Source organism: Camelus bactrianus, chromosome 6 (genome assembly GCF_048773025.1).
Source record: "Camelus bactrianus isolate YW-2024 breed Bactrian camel chromosome 6, ASM4877302v1, whole genome shotgun sequence".
Classification (NCBI taxonomy): domain Eukaryota; kingdom Metazoa; phylum Chordata; class Mammalia; order Artiodactyla; family Camelidae; genus Camelus; species Camelus bactrianus.
The window spans coordinates 3,139,202-3,160,723 of NC_133544.1; the positions used below are offsets into that span (position 1 = coordinate 3,139,202).

The 21,522-nt window shown below is 44.1% G+C and overlaps 1 protein-coding gene across 20 annotated transcripts in view; it reads right to left on the reverse strand.

Annotated features, from left to right (window-relative positions):
* WDR20 (WD repeat domain 20) overlaps nucleotides 1-21,522 on the reverse strand; it is a 59,852-nt gene that overhangs the window by 19,962 nt on the left and 18,368 nt on the right. For 4 of the 20 annotated variants that reach the window (XM_074364997.1, XM_074364998.1, XM_074364996.1 and 1 more), the window contains 2 exons: nucleotides 4,071-4,253; nucleotides 1,377-1,469 (listed from right to left, as the gene is read on the reverse strand). The exons of 4 other annotated variants lie outside the window; for them this stretch is intronic. In XM_074364997.1, the coding sequence (XP_074221098.1) occupies nucleotides 1,377-1,469; nucleotides 4,071-4,253 (276 nt within the window). 12 more of the 20 variants (XM_045505775.2, XM_074365000.1, XM_074364999.1 and 9 more) reach the window with 9 other exon arrangements.

A 21,522-nucleotide genomic window follows, 5' to 3' on the forward strand; every position in this document is an offset into this window, starting at 1 on the left:
GTCATGACAAACAGCCCCTGTCACCTGCCTCACATGTGCTGATTCTCCGTCCGGGTTGCCCCTCTCTTACCTTCTTGTCCTGGAGAATTATCTGTGCTCCTCCTTCAGAGCTGCTGCTGTCACTCCTCCCAGGACGCCCTTCATCCCAGCCCTGGGTGAAAGGGGCCTCTGGGCCCCTGTGCCCGAGCGGTGACCGAGCACTCACTGGGACTGTCCTCCAGGCCCTCTGCTAACACCTCGCCTCGCCTCGCCTCACGGTGCTGCTGTCCTTACCCATCTTCCAGCTGAGGAGGAGAGGGGAGCAACAGACCCCCATCCTGCAGGCAGTGCGTGGCAGAGCTGGCGTCTGAAGCCTGGGCATTCAAGTTCAAGGGTCTGTGCGTCCTTAGCCATTGGGCTGTGAGTACTTCAGGGCAATAAACCGACTGTTCTAAGTGCTCCTCTGGAGGCAACATGGGAAGAGCATAAACAGGGCTCAGGCCTCGGCACTCTTCTTTGCTCTCACTCTGCTTTCTCCACAGACCTGTCGTCTAATCTCAGGGACATGATTACTATTTATACACTGACAACTCCCAAATCTTCACCCCTAGTTTTGAGCTCTAAGACCACGTATCTAACCACCTACTAGCCTCTCAAGCTTACCAAGCGCAGAATGGAACTCTGCTCTCTCCCTCTGGTCCCGGGACCTGCTCCTTCCCCAGTCCCGCCCAGCCCGGGAAGTGACAGCCAGAAGCGGGAAGTGACAGCCAGAAGCGCAAGGCGTGCTCACGCCTCTCTCCAATTCAGTCTCCAAGAAGCAACCAGGGCAATTTTCAAAAACACCACTCTGACCACAGCCTGCTCCTGCTCCTTCTGTGAGACCCCACCATCTCAGGCAAAGCAGCAAACCTGGGTCCAGCCCTGAGCGGCTGGCCGCCAGCAGCGGGCACTCACGTGGCCCCGCCCTCCAAGGCCCACGGTCTTCCCAGTCCCCTTGGTCCCCACGTTCTTTCTGGCCCCAGAGCCCACGCCTGCTCTCCCTTCTGCAGTTCCTTGCCTGTTGGCCTCCTTCTCCTTCGAGGCTCAGTTTAAAGCGCACCATTTCCTCTGAGAGACGTTCTCCACCTCCCTGTAAAGCAGGGCTCTGTGTCTGTCTGTCTGTCCATCTGTCTGTCTCTCAGGCCCACTGCCTCCTCTAACATTGCAACAACTCACCGCCACCTGCCGTAAGGGTGCGTGCGTGCGCAGCGCTGCTGTTCACACCTGTCCCAGGTCTCTCTGAGGGAGCAACAGCGGGGCGGGTGCAGACCCGGTGCCAGGCACACAGTAGGCAATTAAGGGCTGTCGAATGAATGGAGAGAACGGCCACAACTCTAGTTCAAGTCCTCAGCTCTCACCTGGACAGTTACTAGAGCCTCCTCACTGGTCTTGCTACCTTCATTCTCTCTTTCTTCATTCCAATCCACCTTCCACAAGTGCTGACAAGAGTTCTAAAAAAACATATTTGATCCTGTCACTCCCTTGATCAAAAAGAAGCCCAAAGGTTCCCCCACACCTTCCAGAGTCAGATCTAAATTTCTTAGCTTGTCCTGAAAGGGCTTTTACAACCTGGTTTCTAGTTTACCTGTCCAGCTTCGAGGCCCCCACTCCAAGGCCCACACGCTGTGATCTGGCCACCCCTGGTTGTCTGATGTTCCTCCACGTGCCAGGTTGTTTCCTCCAGCCTTGAAGGCCTTGCTCACCCTCCTCCAACTCCTATGCATCTTTTAAGACCCAGATCGAACGCCACCTTCTGGAAGCCTTCTCCAACTTCCCCCACTGAACTTTTGTTTTTACTTTATATTTTGATACATACTGAAGGATGCAATTAATACATGTCCCCTGGTACTTTGTTCATAGCACTATGACAGCACATGTCCCAGTACCCCATATGCCCATCTTACTAAACTGAGAGCTCCTGGGGAGACAAGAGCCCATCTGGCAACCATACCTGGTGCTGCTTACAGTCTACGACCAATAAGAGCTTGTGGAATTCATTTCTGGGTCCAACTCTATCACTGACTCACTACCTGATCTGAACAGCGCACTTACCTTCTCTTGGACTATTTCCTCATCTGCAGAATGGAGACAGCTGCTCACCCTCCCACGTAGAGGAAATATATAAAACACTCCACGTCTCATACCAATGCAAAGCCCAGCATAACGACTGCTTCCACCACCACTCCTGGCAGTCTCTGAGAAACAAACCTCTGATGACCCTTTCTCTTAGACATCCTGGCCAAAATCTGATGAAAATGTTACCCATAAAACCAAAGGGTGTCCTCACTGTGAAGGGCAATCAATCTCCCCTCAAGCCGTAAATGCCAAGTTGGCATTCGACCAGGCAAACCCCAGCACTCTGAACAGCCATTTTTCAAATACAGTGTAAAAGAAGTAGGAGATAGCTCATGCTTAAATCACTTAGAGTGAGGAGCTGCTTTCTAGCCTGCAACTCCCAGCTGTCCTGAGTGAGGAACGGGTTAGCTGTGCGTCTCCTGGGGCCTGTGGTCTCTGCTCCTGCCCTCCCCCAGCAGTGACACACAACCCTTCTTGTTCTCTAAGTGGCATTCTGTGCCATCCTCAGCAGAGCAGCCTCCTGATCTTGTTTACCAACAGCCCTTTACAAGATTCCAATCCCTCCCCCCTCAAAAATATGCCCCCATCTAAACATAAACAAAACCCTATAAAGACTCCAAATTCATAATTTCTATTGAGAATACAGAGAAGCCTGGTTTTATGGCCCCCGCTCAAATCATCCAGTCACTCAGAAATCACATCCTCAGATAATACTAATAAAACATCTATGTAAACAGACTAATTTTCTGTTTAAGGTTTGTTTTTTTTTTTAACATAAAATGGGATTAAATACTTCTCCTCAATCCAGACAGCAAGTTTTGTTTCCAGTTATCCCAGATGCAACTAGAAGAGAAGATGGCATGGTTCAAAGATTTCCCCAGATCCACTGGCAGTGTCACACAGGAGCACCTCGGATGGGTACTGGACACACATGGACAGCATATACCATAACGACCGCAAAAAGAATCAGAATTTTAACTGCAATTTGTCTAGTTAAATATTCTTCCCTAAACAAAATTACTTCTCAAAGATCAGAATCTATAATGCACTTCTGCTCCAAATTTATGCCTTTGAACCACGCAAAAGCACTTGTTCTTCCTGAGAGCGACTCCACGCGATCTGACCCTTGCCACACCGGGGCTGAGGCCGCAGGCAAAGGCCACGGGCAAAGGCCGGGGCCCAGGGCTTTCACCTCAGCGCGCCGAGCCCATCTCTTCTGCTTACTGGGAAAGCCGCACTGAAACAGAGGAGGCGGCACAAGAAACAAGCAGTGGAGATACTCGGGGCTGAAAAGCCGCTCCGACAGCTTTTAAAAATATAATCTATTTGGCAACTTCTGTTTTGCCATGTTTAAAGTTTCTGACATGTTCCTGAACAGACAGCTCAGGTTATCTCAGGCTCCTTCCAGAATGAAGCTAAGACACCAGAAACCCCAGTACATACTACAACATTGGCAAAAGCTATGTCATGTGATCCAATTTTAAGTGCCAGGATTTCTAACTATGTGGTTTTACAGCAACAAGAGAACTAATTCTCAGTCAAATGCCTGTCGAAGACACACACCAAAGCGTTAACTACAGTTTAAGTAATCTAAAGAAACATTATCAAGTTCTTTGAACTACTGAAATTTTCTGGTGATGTGAACAAAGTCCAGAATTCCATATTTTCTTATTTAAATTATAAATATCAAGCTGCAAGTCTCACCCCTATCTCTATTATAAAAGAATTTAAAGCACCTGCTGCTAGACACCTGTGCATGCTCCATTAAAAACACACAAGACAGTTACCCCCAAGGGAGAACAGGTAAAAGTCAACAAATTAACTCACCACATTTGAACCTGGGTCATACTAGGTGGGACAGCTGAGAATGAAAACTGGGCTTTTAGCTCAACATGTGACATAAGGCCCACTGCCCCTGGCAAGAACGTACACATTCTTAAAGGGATTCTTAACAGCTAAGACAGGGTGCTACTTACTTCCTCATTAAATAGTTTGCTAGTTTCTTTTTTGATTGGGTCTATAAGCTGGACTTGGCCTGCGGAAAAGCCCACTAGGAGAGAGACACTTTCTGCTGTGGCTGTTAGGTGGTTGAAGTCATGACAAGTAGGCTGTGTTCCTTTGTATATCCTTTTATCTATTGGTTTACTCAAGTCAGCAGCCTGGAGGAGAAAGAGAAAAATACACACGGTAAACAGCACATTGAGGTGAGAAATCTAAGTTACACTATTTTACACTCCATTATGATGTTCAATCTTAAAAACAAAGTATTTAATATATTTTACTGCAGTTTTCAGCATTTTATAAAAGCTCTTTCACACACCTTAGCCAATCTGACACTGTTAGACTATCCACAGTACGCTTGTAACGGTTACTTTCACAACTTACTCCTCTTCACATATATTTAACAAAGACTCCTGGATTTCAGGAGGGAAAATCCTTGAGATACTAAATTCAGTATTTGCAAAATGTATTCCAAGCATTTTCTAACAGTTAACTCTAACCACATAAAAGCTCGGCTTTCAAATGTAGCTACAGCACCTAAGTGCTCATTGGTGAGTTTACCTGTAGCCCAGTGGTTCTCAAAGTGTGGTCCCCAGACCAGTGGTGGCAGCAGCAGCATCACCTGGAAACTCAGAAATGCACATTCTCAAGCCCCACCCCCGACCAGGGGAATCAGAAACCACAGGGAGCAGGCCCAGCAAGCGGTCACTTAAAAAGTCTTCCAGGTGATTCTGAGGTCCCTCCACTCAGGCTGGAGAACCACGACTACGGCCAATTACAAGCAGGCAGTGACCGGGTCAGTCTCTCTTCTCTATCAGCTTTCAAGTAACTTTCACCTGTCAAGCCCACTGGTACCTGCGTCATCTTTAATTCTTACAACGATCCTCAAAGTAGGTAATATTCCCCCATTTTACAGATAAGAAAACATGTTTAGTGAGGTTAGATAACTCAGCCAAGGTCACCATACCTACCTAGTAAGTAGCAGGGCTGCATTTGGAACTCAGGTCTCTTTCACCAAGAGTCGAGGAGAAAACATACAACACGCACTCCAAAGACAAAAGCAAACGACTTCTGACTTGGACTAAATGTGATTCTTCAAACTGCCTCCCCTCTTTTAAAGCAGGATTTTTCTCTTCATGAGAAATGTTCTGAGCAATCCACTATGCTGGGCTGTTACTGCTGAAATGAAGAAAGCTACCCCTCCCACTCGTCTGAAAATCACAGGTGCAGATAACCCAACACACCCTTCAAAACACCCCCCCGGCCCGTGTGCGGCTCCAGGGCTCTCTCAGCTCCTGTTCTCTACCGGCCGCCCTGGCGTTAAGTTCTGAAGATCTCTTTCTCCCAGAGGCCTGTGATGCTGTACCGAGTATTCTAATGTTAGATTTCTCAGGTAACAAGTATAAATACTGTGTGAAAAAGAGGACCTCAAAATGGCAGGCTCAAAACCTGAGCGTGTGGAAGTCTGGACGTGAGTGGTACAAGTAACTGGGAGCCCCAGGGCAAAGGAAGGAAGATACCTGCCAGGCGGACAACTCTCCCAGCCTCACCTCAATTAAAATGGAGATTCTACCAAACTCATGGGATTGTCTGGAGGATGAAATAAGAAAATATATACATGAAAGAGCCTTGAAACATGTAATAAATAGTAAGGTACAAAACAAAAGGAAGTCCTGAGTTTGGAGCCAGGAGGAAAGGGGCAGTGGGAGAGGAGTAAGTGCTGAAGCAGGTGCTCAGCTGGGGTTGGAGAGGCAGCTGCAGGAGCCAGAGGAAGGCACCCCTCACTGCTGACAGGCCGCCCCCCTCCAGGGAAGCAGCTCCTGGGCAGGGCCCCAAAGGCAGGGAAGAGAAGTCTAGGCTCAGGGAAGAACACGGCAGCTCATCTCGGTGCAAGGGAAGAGATCAAAAGTAAAAACAGTTCAAAATATAAAATAAGATACACTGGCAGCTAGAATCAGAAACCAAATTTGAAATATGAACAATTACATTATCACATGACCTCTCCGTGTTAATTCTTGAGACTTTTTTAAAGTTTGCCTAAGAAACTATCCCCTGAAAGAATACACCTAAAATTATGCACCAAAATATAAAAATAAATTCAAAGACAAGCAAAAACTAACAGAGAAAACAAACTAATATAAATTAAATGAAAAGAAATACGATTCTCAGAAACAACAGAGGAAGTTTAAAGCACCCGTTCTTCCAAGCAATGCTAGCAGCTTGAACTTACACATCCCTTACAATGACTGCGTCTCGGCTCTTGGTGTATTTCTTTTACTTTCCTGCCCCCTAACGTGGAACTTTCCTGAAAAGATGTCATTTGTAATTAGATCACACACAAACACACATCTAAAGTATTTGAAATGCCAACTGAAAGACTGTTTTTACTCTTGAATCATGCAAATATTCCAAAAACGTCCTGTTTACTTATTTGCTTAACAAAGTTTCTTCCTAGATCATTGCTCTCAAAGTGTACCAGTCCATGAATAGTTTGCTAGTCTGCAGTCAAAATTAAGTACAGGAATTGAGAATAAGCATTTAGAAACTTTTATGGCAATGTGACAGAGTGATTTTATATCTAATTAAATCTAATGATAAAAAATACAAAAAAATGCAAGTTTGCATTCTGCATATCTTTTTCAGTTTCTTTTTCTAGTAACCCTGTTTTCATTTTACAAAAGTATCAGTCCAGATAGACTGGAAACTTTTTAAATTAAAAAAAAATTTTTTTAAACTGGTCCTTCAACACTGGTGGGAGAAGCATTACCCTAGAAGGCGTAAAAGTAGACCCCAGCCCAAGAACATCTAGATATCTCTTACCTAAGGTCACTCCTTCCTCCCCAACCCTCAATGGCACAGATGAAACAGGGAGTTTAGCCAAGCAACATGTCACTCACACTAAGCAAGACTTACTGAGAACCCTGAAGAAGTTATACTTCTGAGAAACCCGCCGACTCCACCACTGCTGCCTGAGCATTTTGGGGCCCAAGCCCAGATGGAGGGAAGGTAGAGCCTGCCAGTGCCTGCCTTCCTTTCAAACAGCACGCCCACCTCCAACTCAGCTTGTCCTCTTTCCTCTCGCAGCTGATCACCGGGTGCTCTCTCTTCTCCCCTTGAGGTGCTGCTGTCTAATTTCCTCCTCCCCCTCCTCCTTTCATCCTGGGAGGTGGGGTAGGGTGTGCCAACACATACTCTGAACTCACCCCCCTTTTCAGTAGCAGTAATAACTACCTGGGCCAGCCACTCCTCTTCCCCATGGGGTCATCAGCCTCTGACAGATGGCTTCCCGGGCAGAGGCAGTCTGAGAGGAGGAGAAAGAGCCCAGACGTCAGAACCAGGCAGGTCTGGGTTCAAACCTCACCTTCCCTCTTGGAAGCCAGGTGGCCTTGGGCAAGGTGCTTGTCACCTCTCCCAGGGCCTCAGGGAGCAAAGCCCCTTGCTCCCTTGTAGGGTAGTGGTGAGGCCCACGGGAGACTGGACTTCTCATTTCCATCACATCAAAATATGGTGACTACCTAGCAGTCCTGCCCTTGCTGGTTCGGCCCCATCCATCTTCCCTAACAGCAACACCAGCTCTGCCCACGGAGCACCTTCTGTGCACCAGGAACTTCACACTTACCATCTCTTCTAATCTCACAGTTGCCCCTCAAAATCAGCACGAATCCCATCCGTATTTACAGCTGAGGAACCTGGGAAGGAATTACGGGTCAAGGGCCATGCTGCACTGCTCTACCTCGTCTGCCGTCCCAACCTGCCTCGCCCCGCACACACGTCTTGTGTTTGGTGCAGGCAGATGTCCCCTCTTTCCTGGCTTCATTAAGTCTCCTTCTTGGTGGGGACAGTCCCCTTTGCCCCTGTTCCCAGGAATCTTCCTTCAGTTCAAGCCCCATCACCTCCAGCAAGCATTTCCCCCACTACCATTCTCCGAGCTGGCTCCTTTACCTCAATTCTGAAGTACTTAATTCGTCCCACAAAATCTAGTATTTAATCACTTACATGATTACAGTACTGTTTTATGTCTGCTATCATCAATTACAATTACAACCAAAAATTACAAATAAAGACTCCTTTAAAAAGCAGAACTTCTTTATTAAATAGTTACCACTGTATTATTCCACAAAATTAACTTTTGTTTGTCAACTCTCTGGTAAATCCTGCATAGATAGGTTAGAGATACTTTATTTTTTTTTTGAAGTGTTTCTGCATCCTAATGATTGCCAATTATCTAAATTCTTAAACATGAATTTAAAGCAGAACCAATTTATTAAAAAGTCTTAGCAATTTTAAGAATCAGAATCACATTTGGTTATCCAGCCCTAGTAGAGTATCCAGTCTGTCACAAGTGCTGAATTTATGTTTAATGAATGAAACTGACCGATCCAAATTTTTTTCAATGATAAGATTACGTTTCATCATTATGCTCGTTAGTTTTTGCATAAGGAGTTACTGATTACAAATAATTTGTCAGTGTCTCATTCTCAGAAAAAATTTAAATGATGGTTGAAAAATTCCTACTGCATAAACAGAGCTGGTTAACCAAAATCATCAATCAGTAAATACAAGCTTTAAAATGTCATGTTTCTTTTTTTCTTGGACTTTTGATCCTTAAAAATCCCTGGAATTCTTTTCATGACGAATACTGTCAAAATAGGAAGTCAGCTGGGTCAGTTCAGCATGGCATTAATGAGCATTTATCATTCCAGAATCACAAAGGTCTGCAAAAGAAAGCTGTTCCAAGCTCACACCTTCACCCCAGATCTGCACCGGCCCCAGGGAATGTGGCTGAGCCAACAGGAATGTGGACGAGGGACCTGGACCAGGTGGGAAAGGGCTCCCGTGGGCTCGGTGGGCCTGCTGGCGCTGACAGGGCCTTGGCACCCCGTCATGGTCATTACGGGAGCTCAGAGAAGGCATGTGGTGGGCCTGTGCTGAGCCCTATTCATGGCACCTGCTCCCTGATACTGCTGAGTGCCCAGAAGCATTTGATGGGATATGGAAAATAATGTCACAAAGACTTCTTTTGAAAAACTCACGCCAGGTCATGGTATATGGGAGATACGGGGGGGCATCTAGGTAATAAAGGTAGGCTTTATTTTCCCTAAATTTCTCCTCCTCCCTCCCCTGCCGAGAATCACCTCAGAGAGAACCAGTCTCACAGAACTTGCCAGAAAAAAGTCCTTTTACCGGCATATCTAACAGCTGCCAAACAGCCAACCAGGACCAGCAGCTGACTCCGTCCACCGGAGAGACCACTCTCTTCCCTAAGCCCGCCCTTCCCATGTTGTGCCCCCTCCCAAGCTTGGAGCCTGTTGCCTCAGTCGGGTCCCCAGCGCGGCACCCCCATGACAGCTTCAGAGCCCTTGTGCAGGCTGTCCTTCTCTGGTCCCCTCCCAGCCTGGGGTCAGCTTCCTTGGCTTGGCAGCAGGCTCCTTCCACCCATTTCTACACGCATTCAGTTCATCCCACACTTGCCGGACTGGTCTTCACTACAACTTAGGTCACTTCCTCTCCAAACCTCCGCGGCCCTGCCTGGCATCACAACGGCTCGACCCCTGAAGCTCAGCGTCCACAGGCCGCACCACCCGCCCCTTCACAAATATTACCCACAAAGCCACCTGCTCACCTGCCACCTGTGCTCTTCACACCTCCTGCCTTTCCTCATATTGCTTCTTGCACTTAGAAGCCTTCCCGACCCCCAACATCACGCGAACTCTGCCCGCCGCGGCACAGATGTCGTTTCCTCCTGATCTCGCCTCTGGGAGGCACTCTTTCGCCAGACCTTCACTGAGTGCCTCTCACTATGTGCTGTATCTATGAGCTGTAATCGGTGAACTGTAGTCCATATATTGTGAAAGCCCAGTTCCTTTCAAAAACAACACAGACCGTCAGGAGGCTGCTGAGTCACCAACGGCCCGAGTGGATTAATCAAAAAATAGCTGGAGCTGCCCCAGTGGCATCAAAGGTCGCCACTGTGCCATTTGAAAATCAAGAGAACCCTCCTCTGCTTTCTATTAGCCTTCCTTCTGACCACATCTCATACAACCAGAACAGGAGCCGGAAGTGAACAGGGGATTACTTCCCAGGGCCACAAGGGATCATGTGCTTAGAAGGAAGTGCAACAGCTGGAGTCCTACCTTAAGACCTGGGACCCCAAAGTAAATTGTGTTATAAAGGCTGGTGCAGCTTTTCCCAGGGCAGACTTTTAACCTGGTCAGGCTTGGGGTTTCTAATGCCTGCGAGGGGTCAGTCCACAGTCTGGGGCTGGACCACATGCACCTAGCTGGTCACGCTGGACGAGACCTGGGGAAGCGCCTCCCAAGGCACAGAAGTGAGACGCGGACCCCTCAGAGCTGAGACGTTATTTGCTTTGTGAACAAAGCTCAACGCACTGTTTAATCCAGAGTTTCTGTAACGTAGTGGAAAATCATCTAGCTCTAATGACAAAAATACCAAACACCTTCACTGCCCGCACTTCATGTGCAGGTGAACAGGCTCACACTCAGGTACAGCCAGCTGTAAGGCCCTGCACAGATGTCGGTCCTATATCCAACCCACCTGCCCTTGAAGCAGAAACAAAATCAGGCTAATCCACACCCACACAATCCATCTTTCTCACAGTTTCTTCAGTTCAATAGTTACATTCAAAATATCTGCATAATTGTCATTAATGATATTTAAAGAACCTAACATTTAAAAAAAAGATATTGGGTATAAAGAAGTAAGTTGGGTTTGGGATAACTTATCCCAGTAGGGGAAAAATTGCCAATCAATCGTACAGTTCTGGAGTTTCACAAAGGAGAGAAACATCTGTCTTATTCACCACTCTATCTCCAACATCTAATAAAGGAAAGGCCTGGCACACAGAAGGAATAGTTAAATATCTATTGTAGAAATGAAAAAACTCTCAAAATGGAGAGAAAGAAAAGTAAAGTAACAGGAAGCAGAAGAGACCCAGAGCCAAACACTTCTGAAAGCGAACACATAATCCTTTTGCTCACCAAAATCCTAACAACCAATGCCTTCTTGGGTGCCCGTCTGTGAAAGAAAACCACCTCTGTTAGCAAATACCAGTAGTCACTTGAGGCTGACAAAGCACCCCCAAGCATCAGTTCTTCTGACCCTCGTTACAATCTTGTGCCCATAAGAACTATCGCCACTCCCACTTTATAAACAGAAAAACAGACTCGGCCCAGGTGGAGCCCGGGCCTTCTGAACCCCAGCCCCGCGTCTCCTGCGTCATGCTGCTGTGAAAGGAAGCTGACAACATCCGAGGTAGCACCTAGCTCTAAAATTCTATCACGGTGTGACTCCGCACTCCCATGCTTGCTGAAGTGGGAATCAAATATTCCAGTCTTGCTCCGTTTGGCCCAGATTCCAGACCTACCTTCTCAATGCATTTACCTTGCAGGGCTGTTCTATTAAAATGGAGTAATACACTTAAGCCCGAAGCATAATGCCTGACACTCAAAGTATTTTAGAAGTTAGTTCCCCTCTTTGAAACACATATTTCTCCTTTTGAATACATAAGGACTTGCTGCTTTTCATACAGACTTTGAAAATTCTCGTCATTCACTTATGCTTTCAAAGAAATACCAATAAGGAAAAATTGAGATATTTCTTTCTGCCCTGCATTTCCTGGAGAAAAACATCAGAAGCCAAGTTTAGGGCAGGTCTTCCTTCCAATATAATTTTCCAAAACAAGACAGTACCTTCCTCTTCTTAGTTTCCATCCTCCTTCACTGTCAGACAGACTAGCACACGCCCACACTGGCACTGGCAAACCAGACCCTCTCCCTTTTCCAAAAACAAGCTGTAGGCGTGTCGCCTGTTGGCTTCTGGTGGTCCTGACCTGGGGCTCCTCTCCTGTGGCAGGATAGCAGCATGGCCACAAGAAGTGGGGCAGGGAACTCCACAGAGGGAGAGAGAAGGGAAGGACGATGCCAGCCGCCATCAGAACATAGGCGAGTAAGCAGATGGAAAATGCAAGGGGCACTACCTTTACATCACTCCCCAGTGGGAAGAGATGCCCAGTCACAAAACGCATAAAACGTGTTCAGCAAAATTTTCACAGCAACAAACTGGGGCACTGCTTACTGTTCGCAAGGAAAGGCTTCTCACAGGAGCCAGATTCCCTCCCGTGGGAATCTGCTCTGGGCGTGGTGGGAGCGGCTGCCCAGAGGAAGCAGGCCGTGGGTGCAGCCCCATCTTCTCCCTGCCCGGCATTGTCAGTCAAGTATCTGCTGAAATAACAAGCTTCTCTTGTTCCTCACGGACCATTTTTTCCCAAGGCAGCCTGTCACTTAAAAACTGCCAGCCAAGTAAACTCTACTCCTGTTCCCTTGGAGTGGTTTTTAAAAATGAACTTAATGAGCTGCTAACTGCAGCATCTTCGCCATCTCTCTGTTCCCCTACGCTGCACTCCAAGTTCAGGTTACGTCTCTTAGCACAACGCGAAATGCTATAAATGGTTGTCGTGGTGCTTCATTTAGGCTAATGAAATATTGATTTCTTCATTAAAGAAAACTATGAATAAACATCAGATAAACTCAATTTGCACACATTCTAACACCAGATCTCATCACGTTAAAATGCTGACATATTCAAATGACCCATATTTATTAAAACCGTCTGTTAATTATGCACAGAAATATGTATTCCTATTCCCAACAGAATACCAACATCTCAAATGGAAGAAAAGGCAAGATGCTTTCATTTCTGCAAAAGAGACTCATTTCAAATTCTTAGAAAACATATATTTTTAAGTTTCCCCTACAAGGGGTGGTGGTAGGGAGGAATTCTATGACCTGCTAAAAGTGTTGTGACAATACTGGTCAATTAAAGACCATTCCAAGGAGTGAGCATTCCTATACACTGCTTAACTACTACGCTATTGTTTCCCTGATGATCCTCGAGCTTATTATGTTTGGCACAGCACATGGGTGATTTTTCAATTTTCCGATTCAAGTTGCTGAGTAACATAAGCAGTGCTCTGCAGAGGAGCTCCCATTCTAAGCAAGATATGCCCTAAATCTCCAACTGTGTGGAAGCCCTCCAATTTTCTGACCCTTATTTCCTCATCCTACAATGAAAGTGAGGCCCACGGAGGAGTGGTGATCTGCCCAAGGTTTCACAGAGCTTAGAACTGTGCTTTCAATCACAAGCTGCTGCTACCTTTTCAATCACCCAACTTCAGTTAGAACAATGATCTAACTGAATCTGTAACATACAAAATTTCAAGAAATGACACTGATGTGTACCATTAATTTTACATCAAAATGACAGCATTTTGAAGTCAGTACATTGCTGGGTTTTCAAAGAGGAAGCCAGAGAGCTAGAGAGAACACTAAACTTATCTTAAAATGAAAGGAGGTCAGTCACTAAAATAGGAGGCCAAAATACTGGATTTGGCCTCTGTAATTCAAACAGTCTGATCCAGCCAGGCCTCGGGTAAAGAAAGCAGCCTCAAATCAGTGGGAGTAACAGAGATCTGACCCATTCTACATACCACCACGAGGAAAGGCTTCACTCTCTCCTTCATCTAAAGTTTTACAGAATCATTGGAATACTACTCACTTGGCACTTGTGCTATTAGCCATTTGTCCTAACTAATCCAAAAATTTTCAGGACACAACTATCTTACAGGCCACCTAGTAACATTTACTCGGACGTTTCTTATGTTTTTTCCCCCATCAGATTTAAAAAAGCCTTTTTAGGCACCTGAAGTGTATCCTGCACTGGTACAGCACTAGTAATGCAACAGCAGCCAGTTTCAAATGTGGACGAGAAGACCAGCACACGCAGGAATGCAGAGAGGCAGGCCTTACCTCATGACAAGGCTGCATGTCAGCACAGCCTTGAGGAGGGCGACCTGGCAAGACCGAGAAAACGCTGCTTTCCCTTCATACACAAAATCAGCCCCTGGGGATTTATTCTCAGAAAATATTTTTCAAGTGTGGAAACTGTCTGCAATAGCCCAAGGCTGGCCCAGCACAAATGTCCACCTGCAGTAGGCTAGGTAAACAGCAGGCTGTACATGGACACTGACTCGTAGGCTACATGCACTGACATGGCAAATCTCAAAAAGTAATATCAAGTGAAAGAAGCCAGATACAAAAGAAGTATACCATATACTAAATATTCTATTTATATAAAGTTCAAAAATAAGGAAAACTAAATCTGTGATGTTTGGAAGTGAGGACGGTGGTTACCCCTGAGGAGTGCAGGGAAAGGACCACAGGGGAGGCTCTGGGTGGTCAGGAACGCTGTTTCTTAATCTGGGGTTGATTCTGCTTTTTTAAAAAACTAATACACCTTTACACTTACACACGTTTCCATTTGAACGCTATCCTTAAATTAAAAAGTAATTTTAATGACCAAACACAAATACAAAGATAGTCAACTCGACTTTGTTTCTAACACAACATTATTAACATGCAATGTGTTCTAAAAATGAAATAAATGTATCATGTAGCCATTTAAAATGAAGACATTTACTTACCCACAAAGAAGGATGCTATATGCTATCTCATTAAGTGAAAAATGTAATAAAAGAACAAGATTCCAAAGATAAAAAGAATTACAAAGAAATCTTAAAATTGTATTCATACTGTAATCGTGTTGTTAGTAATAATAGTGTATTGTTATTCTGAATGTCTTGTAGAATAAAGAAAAAAATTAATTTTGTGAATATCATTAGCAACCCAGATTTTCCACATGAGAGGTATAAACGTAAAATCATTAATCTAAAAATTGATTAGGAAAGACCAATACAAACTCATTTTCTAGCTCTGTCCAGTAAAAAGGTATAGAAACAATGATCAAATGGTAATAGAAACTCCTGCCCACACTGCGCCACAAATGCTATTTGCAACTTAAAGTCACCAAGGCTCCTATAGCCTTGATACCAGGTGTGGGAAGGAAAGGGACAAGATGAATCTGGAACATCTTTTTGTACCTCTGCGCAAGAAAGCTATCAAAGACTACTGAAGTTGGGTCCAAAACACTCAGAGGGCAAAGCAGAGGGACTACCATTGGTCAAAGATGGGACAATTTAAACATAAAAACAATACTACAGAACTTTCATGGAATAAAATAAGACTATGAGTTCATACTAATATCAATAAATGGGAAGAAAACAAAGCTTTCCCCTACATTAGACTAATACTTAACAAACGTAGAAGGAAAGAATAATGGAGTCTGAAAATCACCATTTTACAAGCATCATAGTAATAATGTAATAAATGATTCAGCCAAAAATCATCAATGGATGCTAAAACTAGCAAATGAAAGTCTGAAGGGAAACAGGATATTTATGTAGTGGCAAAGTATCCCCTCCCAAATTGCATATCAATTACAAAGAGCAAAGTGGAACTTTACAATGGATTCGTTTAGCAAACACAACCTTAATCAATGAAGAGCAAGACTGTGAACCCGGGCAAAGAGCAGCCTGTGCCTCCTGACCTGCTGCCCCGAGAAGGACACAACCTCATTCTGTGGTATCCCCAGCTCCACAAACGCAGACTATGAACCCAGTCATGAAGAAAAAAGCAGACAAATCCAAATTGAGGGATACTGTACAAAGTAACCGGTCTGAACTCTTCTAAGATGTCAAAGTCATGAAAACAAAAGACTAAGGAACAGGTCAAGACTGAATGAGACTAAAGGGCCTGCAACTAACTATAGTGTGTGAACCTGCACTGGATCCCAAACCAAGGGAAAATGGGAAACAAGTGAAATTTTAACGTGAATTGCGGATTAGATCAAGGTTACATTTTTTATTTTGATGAATGCACTGTAGTTATATAAGAGAAAAATCCTTGTTCTTGGGAAACAAACTGAAGTTTACACGGATAAATGGACATGATGTCCACAAATTACTCTCAAATGACTTATTATATGTACACATATACATGGAGGGGAGAGGGAAGGCATGGAAGAGGAGGAGGGGAGGGAACACACAAATGATAGAACAAATAGGCAAATTTTAAATAATTAGTCTATCTGGAAGTTCTCTGTACTATTTTTGTCACTTTCTTTAAGTGTGAAATTATAGCAAAATAATTTTGTATTTAAAAGAAACTTACAAGGCATGCACATTAAATGCAAAGTGTGGTCCTTGTTTGGAAACAAATCTGAATAAACCAACTACAAAATGAATTTGAATAAACTGACTATAAAATAACACTTATTTGTGGTAGTGGTTACATAAATCTACACATGGAATACACACACACACACACACACACACACAAACCTGTGAAATCCAAATGAGCTCTGTAAAGCTCACCAATGTCAATTTCCTGGCTTTGATATTGTACTATAGTTATGCAAACATTATCATCGGGGAAAACTGGCGGAAGTTTACAGGGGACCTCTGTGCACATTTTTTTGCAGCTTCCTATGAATCTGTAATTATTTCAAATTAAAAAGTTAAAAATAAATAAAATAATAAAAAAGATCCTCATATATCAAGAGATCAACTGTAAAAAGTATTCATGAATCTGTCAAAGAACAGACTTTTATCAAATATAAATTTTGCACATATGAAAATGTGGTTTTATTTCCCAGAACAGTCCATGTATCATAGAAAAAATACAGAAAAAATAATATATGATATTCGGGGTTTGCTTTAAAATAATGCAGTGAGGGTGAGATAATAGATGAAAAGAGACTAGCCTATGTTGACAACTGGCGAAGCTGGGAGACACGCTCTCTACTTTCGTGTAAGTTGGGAATTTTCCATAGTTAAAAAAGTTTCATTCTGTTTGAGATATATATGCTTGCAAAGTAAACAACTTGAAAAGATATTCACCAAAATATAAAAGTGGTTATTAAAACGGGGGCTGTATATAGATGACATTTTTTTGCCTCTTAATTTCTAACTTTTCCTCAATAATTATATATTACTTGTACAATTTTTTAAATAGAAAAAGGTGAAAATACAGACCAAAAAACAAACAAATAAGAACAAAAAACCCAACTGAAACCATCTGAAAAGTATTCGAGTAGTTTAAAGGCATGTTGTGGTCTTGCACGGGCTCAGAAAAATATGTGCCTTACGAACAAACAGTAAAATTCACCTTAAAAGGAAGTTTAGGGTATACCAAGTAAATGCATGAGCAGGGATTATACTTTACCAACAGTGAAGATGTATTTTGAATGGGCTAAATCATAAGTGTCACACCAATTAGGATCACTGGAGTCGGTTATTAATGTTTCTGTGGCACCAGTGATGTCACTCAGTTTGATGAGAAAGGACAAGAAGATTCTTTAAAGAAGCCAACCATTCAGGGGACAGATAAGAAGGCCATGGCTGGTTCCCCTGTTTCACTCTTCAAATAGTACTACAGTGTAGAAGCATTCACTATGTGCTCCTAATTTGCTACAGTGGCAAACAGAGGACTTTTCCCAGAGTCCTCTTTGGGAAATTCAATCTATTCCAAGGTTTCCTCCCAATTTTTCCACTAATGTAGATATAAAGCTGAATCCTCCTCTTTCTCACAAGAACTGAACTACAAATTCATCATCAGTCCTATGCTCTTCTAGAGATGCCAGGCCCTAAATTTTCCTCAATCCAGAAGAAACAGCTAAAAGAATTACACAGTGGAATTCGTTTTTTGGTATTCAGTAATATTTTAACATTTAAAATCTTGAGGCCTGAAATAAAAATATTAGGCTCGAGAGGGACAGTATTGTATTTGTAGTCTCAATGGGGACAGCAGTGTATTTGAAATGTAGGTTAGCAGGCCAACCAGCTGAAAAGGCAGCTCCACACTGAAGGCTGAGATCAACCATAATCCAAAAGCTAGCGCCTGGCCACAACTGCTCATGTGCTTTGCTCTGAGCACTTATCATTCATTACCTCACGTGATAAAACATACAGAATGTAAAACTCGCAACTGCTAGCTTAAAAAGTTAAATACAAAACTATTCACAAAGAAGCAGGCTGAAGAAGCAAATCCCAGCATAATTCTACAACATATCTCTATACACAATGATCTTACATGAACACAAGTAACCTAAATCTCACACTCACGGAATCAGAAAGAAGACAGACATGAAGAGCTGGAACAGAGCTCCAAAAAAGAAAAACAAAATCACATTTACTCTTAAGATGCTGCAACTTAAGACCAAGGAAGTAAGTTGCCTAAAATCCTAAAACTGATTTACACTGCAGCTAAACTTGGAGCTCTGTTCTTCTTGCCTACAAGGTGCCCTGCACCCAGTAAGCTCAGGAAAAGCACAAGGGTAACCTAACCCAAAGCTCTCACTTCCATCGCCTTTCTTTTCACCTGTGGTTTTCTTGCTTCTACATCAGTCAGTAACAACGAGTTGTCAAATGTTGAAACTATTTACAACTTAAAGAAATACAGAAGACTTCTGCAAAACTTTTTATTAAGCACAGCATAAAGCAATGACATTCATTTAGCTGGCGCCAAGTTGCGAGCCTTCTCTAGGCTGAGGAGTGGGGAGGGAGACCCAAGTCAGGAGAAGTGAGCTGCTTGCCTCTGGATAATTCAAAGTTCTGGAGCTGGCTGTGTCCTGAGCAACTAAGGCCAACGTCCACTACCACAGCTCTTTCCAAAGCTCCTGACTGTCTTCCAGAAAATCTTCCCTCTGCAGTTGAGCCAAATGCCCACTAATAACACTCTGGCCAGCAGGAATGTATCCAAATTTTGTGTGCAAATACAAGAAGGATGGCAGAAATAGGCAGCAATTTTAAGCGAGGCTGCACAGACACAGAGAGCTAAGAAATACAGGCCAGCAGCTCACCGTGGTGGTACACATGGTTATGACAAAGGCTGAGGCTCCGAACACCAGCAGGTCCCACAGGCAGCACTTACAAGTTTCTAAGTGGCTGTGCACTAGAAGGCAGTCTTTAGGGTGGCATGGAAGGATCTCACTTCTCCTCCACGTAGGGTACTGCCACTAGATTCGTCTTTAAATTAGACACAACATCCCAAATGTTCCTGTTGCCCACAGCAAGTCCAAGCACTTGTGCTGTTCTCACAAAGTTCTCAGACCTCCAGCCACACACGGGCACATCAGGCAGCGAGGAACCAGGGCGCACTCAAGGACACAGGAGGGAGAGCACGGCAAAGCGCAGAGAGCCAGCCAGGGCCTGCCCGGTGCAGGACAAGGCTGAGAAAGCCCCTGGAAGGCTCTTTTCAAGCCCAGGATGACACCTGCCATCATCACAGGTCTTCCGCCGGAGTCCCTAGCAAACAACTCAATCATTTGACACTTTTAAAGGGCCTAAATTATTTCTTTCTGAAAACAATTGTGTCAGTCCCATCCTCCACACAGGTCCTAACCCAGGAAAATAAAAACATTGAACAGGATACCAGTTCAAAAATGTAAAGTGACACATTATAAAGAAAGCTCGGTTGGAAAACCTACATTATACTTTGAGGAGTGATTAGGAGCACAGACTGGAGCCAGGATGCCTGGGTTTGATCCGTGTCCCGTCACTGTTGCCCTGTGGGCTTGGACTAACGATTCGCCTTTCCACACTACCATTTCCACAAAATGGGAAAAGGAGGATAATAACATAGTTCCTACTGTATACAGTGCTTGAGGATTAAGGAGTTAAAATACACAAAGCGATTAGAATAGTGCCCACACAATACGCCATGCAAGTATTAGCTATTATCATTATTAAGTAAATAGTATCACTTTACATCTGTTAAATGCATTCAAAGCAAGAAGTACAGTAAATTAGCATGGAAACAAGCATTTGATTCCTTGCAGGCATTTTAAAAATAAATGTATTTTTCTATTTAGTTGCCTGTCCAAAAATGTGTGTGTGGAGTGGTGGGGGTTTGAAAGCGGGAAGGGGGAAGGTCAAAGAGGTAAGAGGGAGCAAAAAGCCTGAATGACAAGCCCCCCCACAACCACCACCACTGTGGCAGAGATGGCAGTGGGCTGCCACCGCCGCCGGGTCAGAGCAGCGCTCAGCCTGCTGAGGCCTGTTCACTTCCCGCTCATAACACAGCTGGGCTACAGCAAAGCCAGCAAGATTACTTTATCCAATTAAGATTTTTCTAAATCTAATGCAGCATGATTTTTTAAAGTTGTACAAATAGTGTAAGTGCAGAGGCCAGAGCTGGGTAGTATACTAATTTATACCTCAATGAAAGTGCAAGTTGATTTCTGAGACAAAAATACCAAGTAGCATATAAAATGTGATGACTAGACAAGTGAAAACGCAGAGGTCTGACTCTGATCTCAAAGCCTCTTTTACCTCCTATTCTCTGATATACTGTAAGTAAACTAATATTGAGAAAAGGAAATAAAACAGTGTTTGTTTCTATTTAAAAAAAAAAGCTATAAGATTGTTGCTTAGTAGACATGGTTAAGACTGTGAGGGGACAAGTCCAGAAACAAGGCTAGTACAAACATCTGTCATGTGGCCGCACAAGAGCCACACACTCGCATGTACTCTCTGAAGACAGGGCTTTACACGAGGCAGTGTGGTGTGCCAGAAAGGACACAGGCTTGGAGTCTGACAGCCTCGCTGAAATCGCACGCCGCCACTCCCCAGCTGTGAGGCTTGGCGAGCCACTTCACTCCTCAGAGACTCCCCTTTCTCATCTGTATACAAAGTGGGAAACACCAGTCCTTATTTTGCAAAGTATTTGTCGGGATGAGATAACGTGTGTGAAAGCACCTAGTTCAGTGCTCAGCACTGAGTAGGTGTTCAATACCACAGTAACTGTGATGATAAACAAACTCATCAATGGCCATTAATAAAATCCACAAATTAAGTGACCCATAAGCTTACTGAGTGTTTGCTGTGAGAAGTGCCCTGAATTGGACCCCATAAGGCAGCAGTTCTCAAAACGTCAGCACATGAGAGTCACCGGCCAGTTAAACACAGTGCTGGGCCCAGCCCGAGTTTCTGATGCAGTTTGGTCAAGAGGGGGGCCTATGATTCGCATTTCCACAAGTTCTGAAAAGATGCTGATGCTGCTGGTTGAGGAGCACATGGAAGAGAACCAGTGAGGGAAGGGAAGAGTGAAGGAAGACGAACCTGACAGTTTTCATAAATGTTAAGAAGTCAAATATTGAGGCAATGGTATAGTTGAGCAGAAAGGTGTGGGATGGCACTGGAGAAAAGACCAAGACAGACAGACAAAACAAGTGTGCGAGGCCACAGCTTGGCCAGTTAAATATCCATGTGGGAGAAGTTCATCACAAGAACTGACAGACTTTAAAGAAGCCATTGCTAGGCTAACTTTCTCACTAGGCTCAGCTTGAATTTTTTTGACAGTTTTAGTAAATGAGCCATTACAAAGCTTGAGAAAGTTAACCACACAGTGAAAATGGTAACCATAAGCAAAGATGCAGCAGGTAAGGTAAAGCCAGGCTAGCTGGCACGGAAATGGAATAAAAGGGCAGAAGTAGTGAAGAATCATCACTGATTCT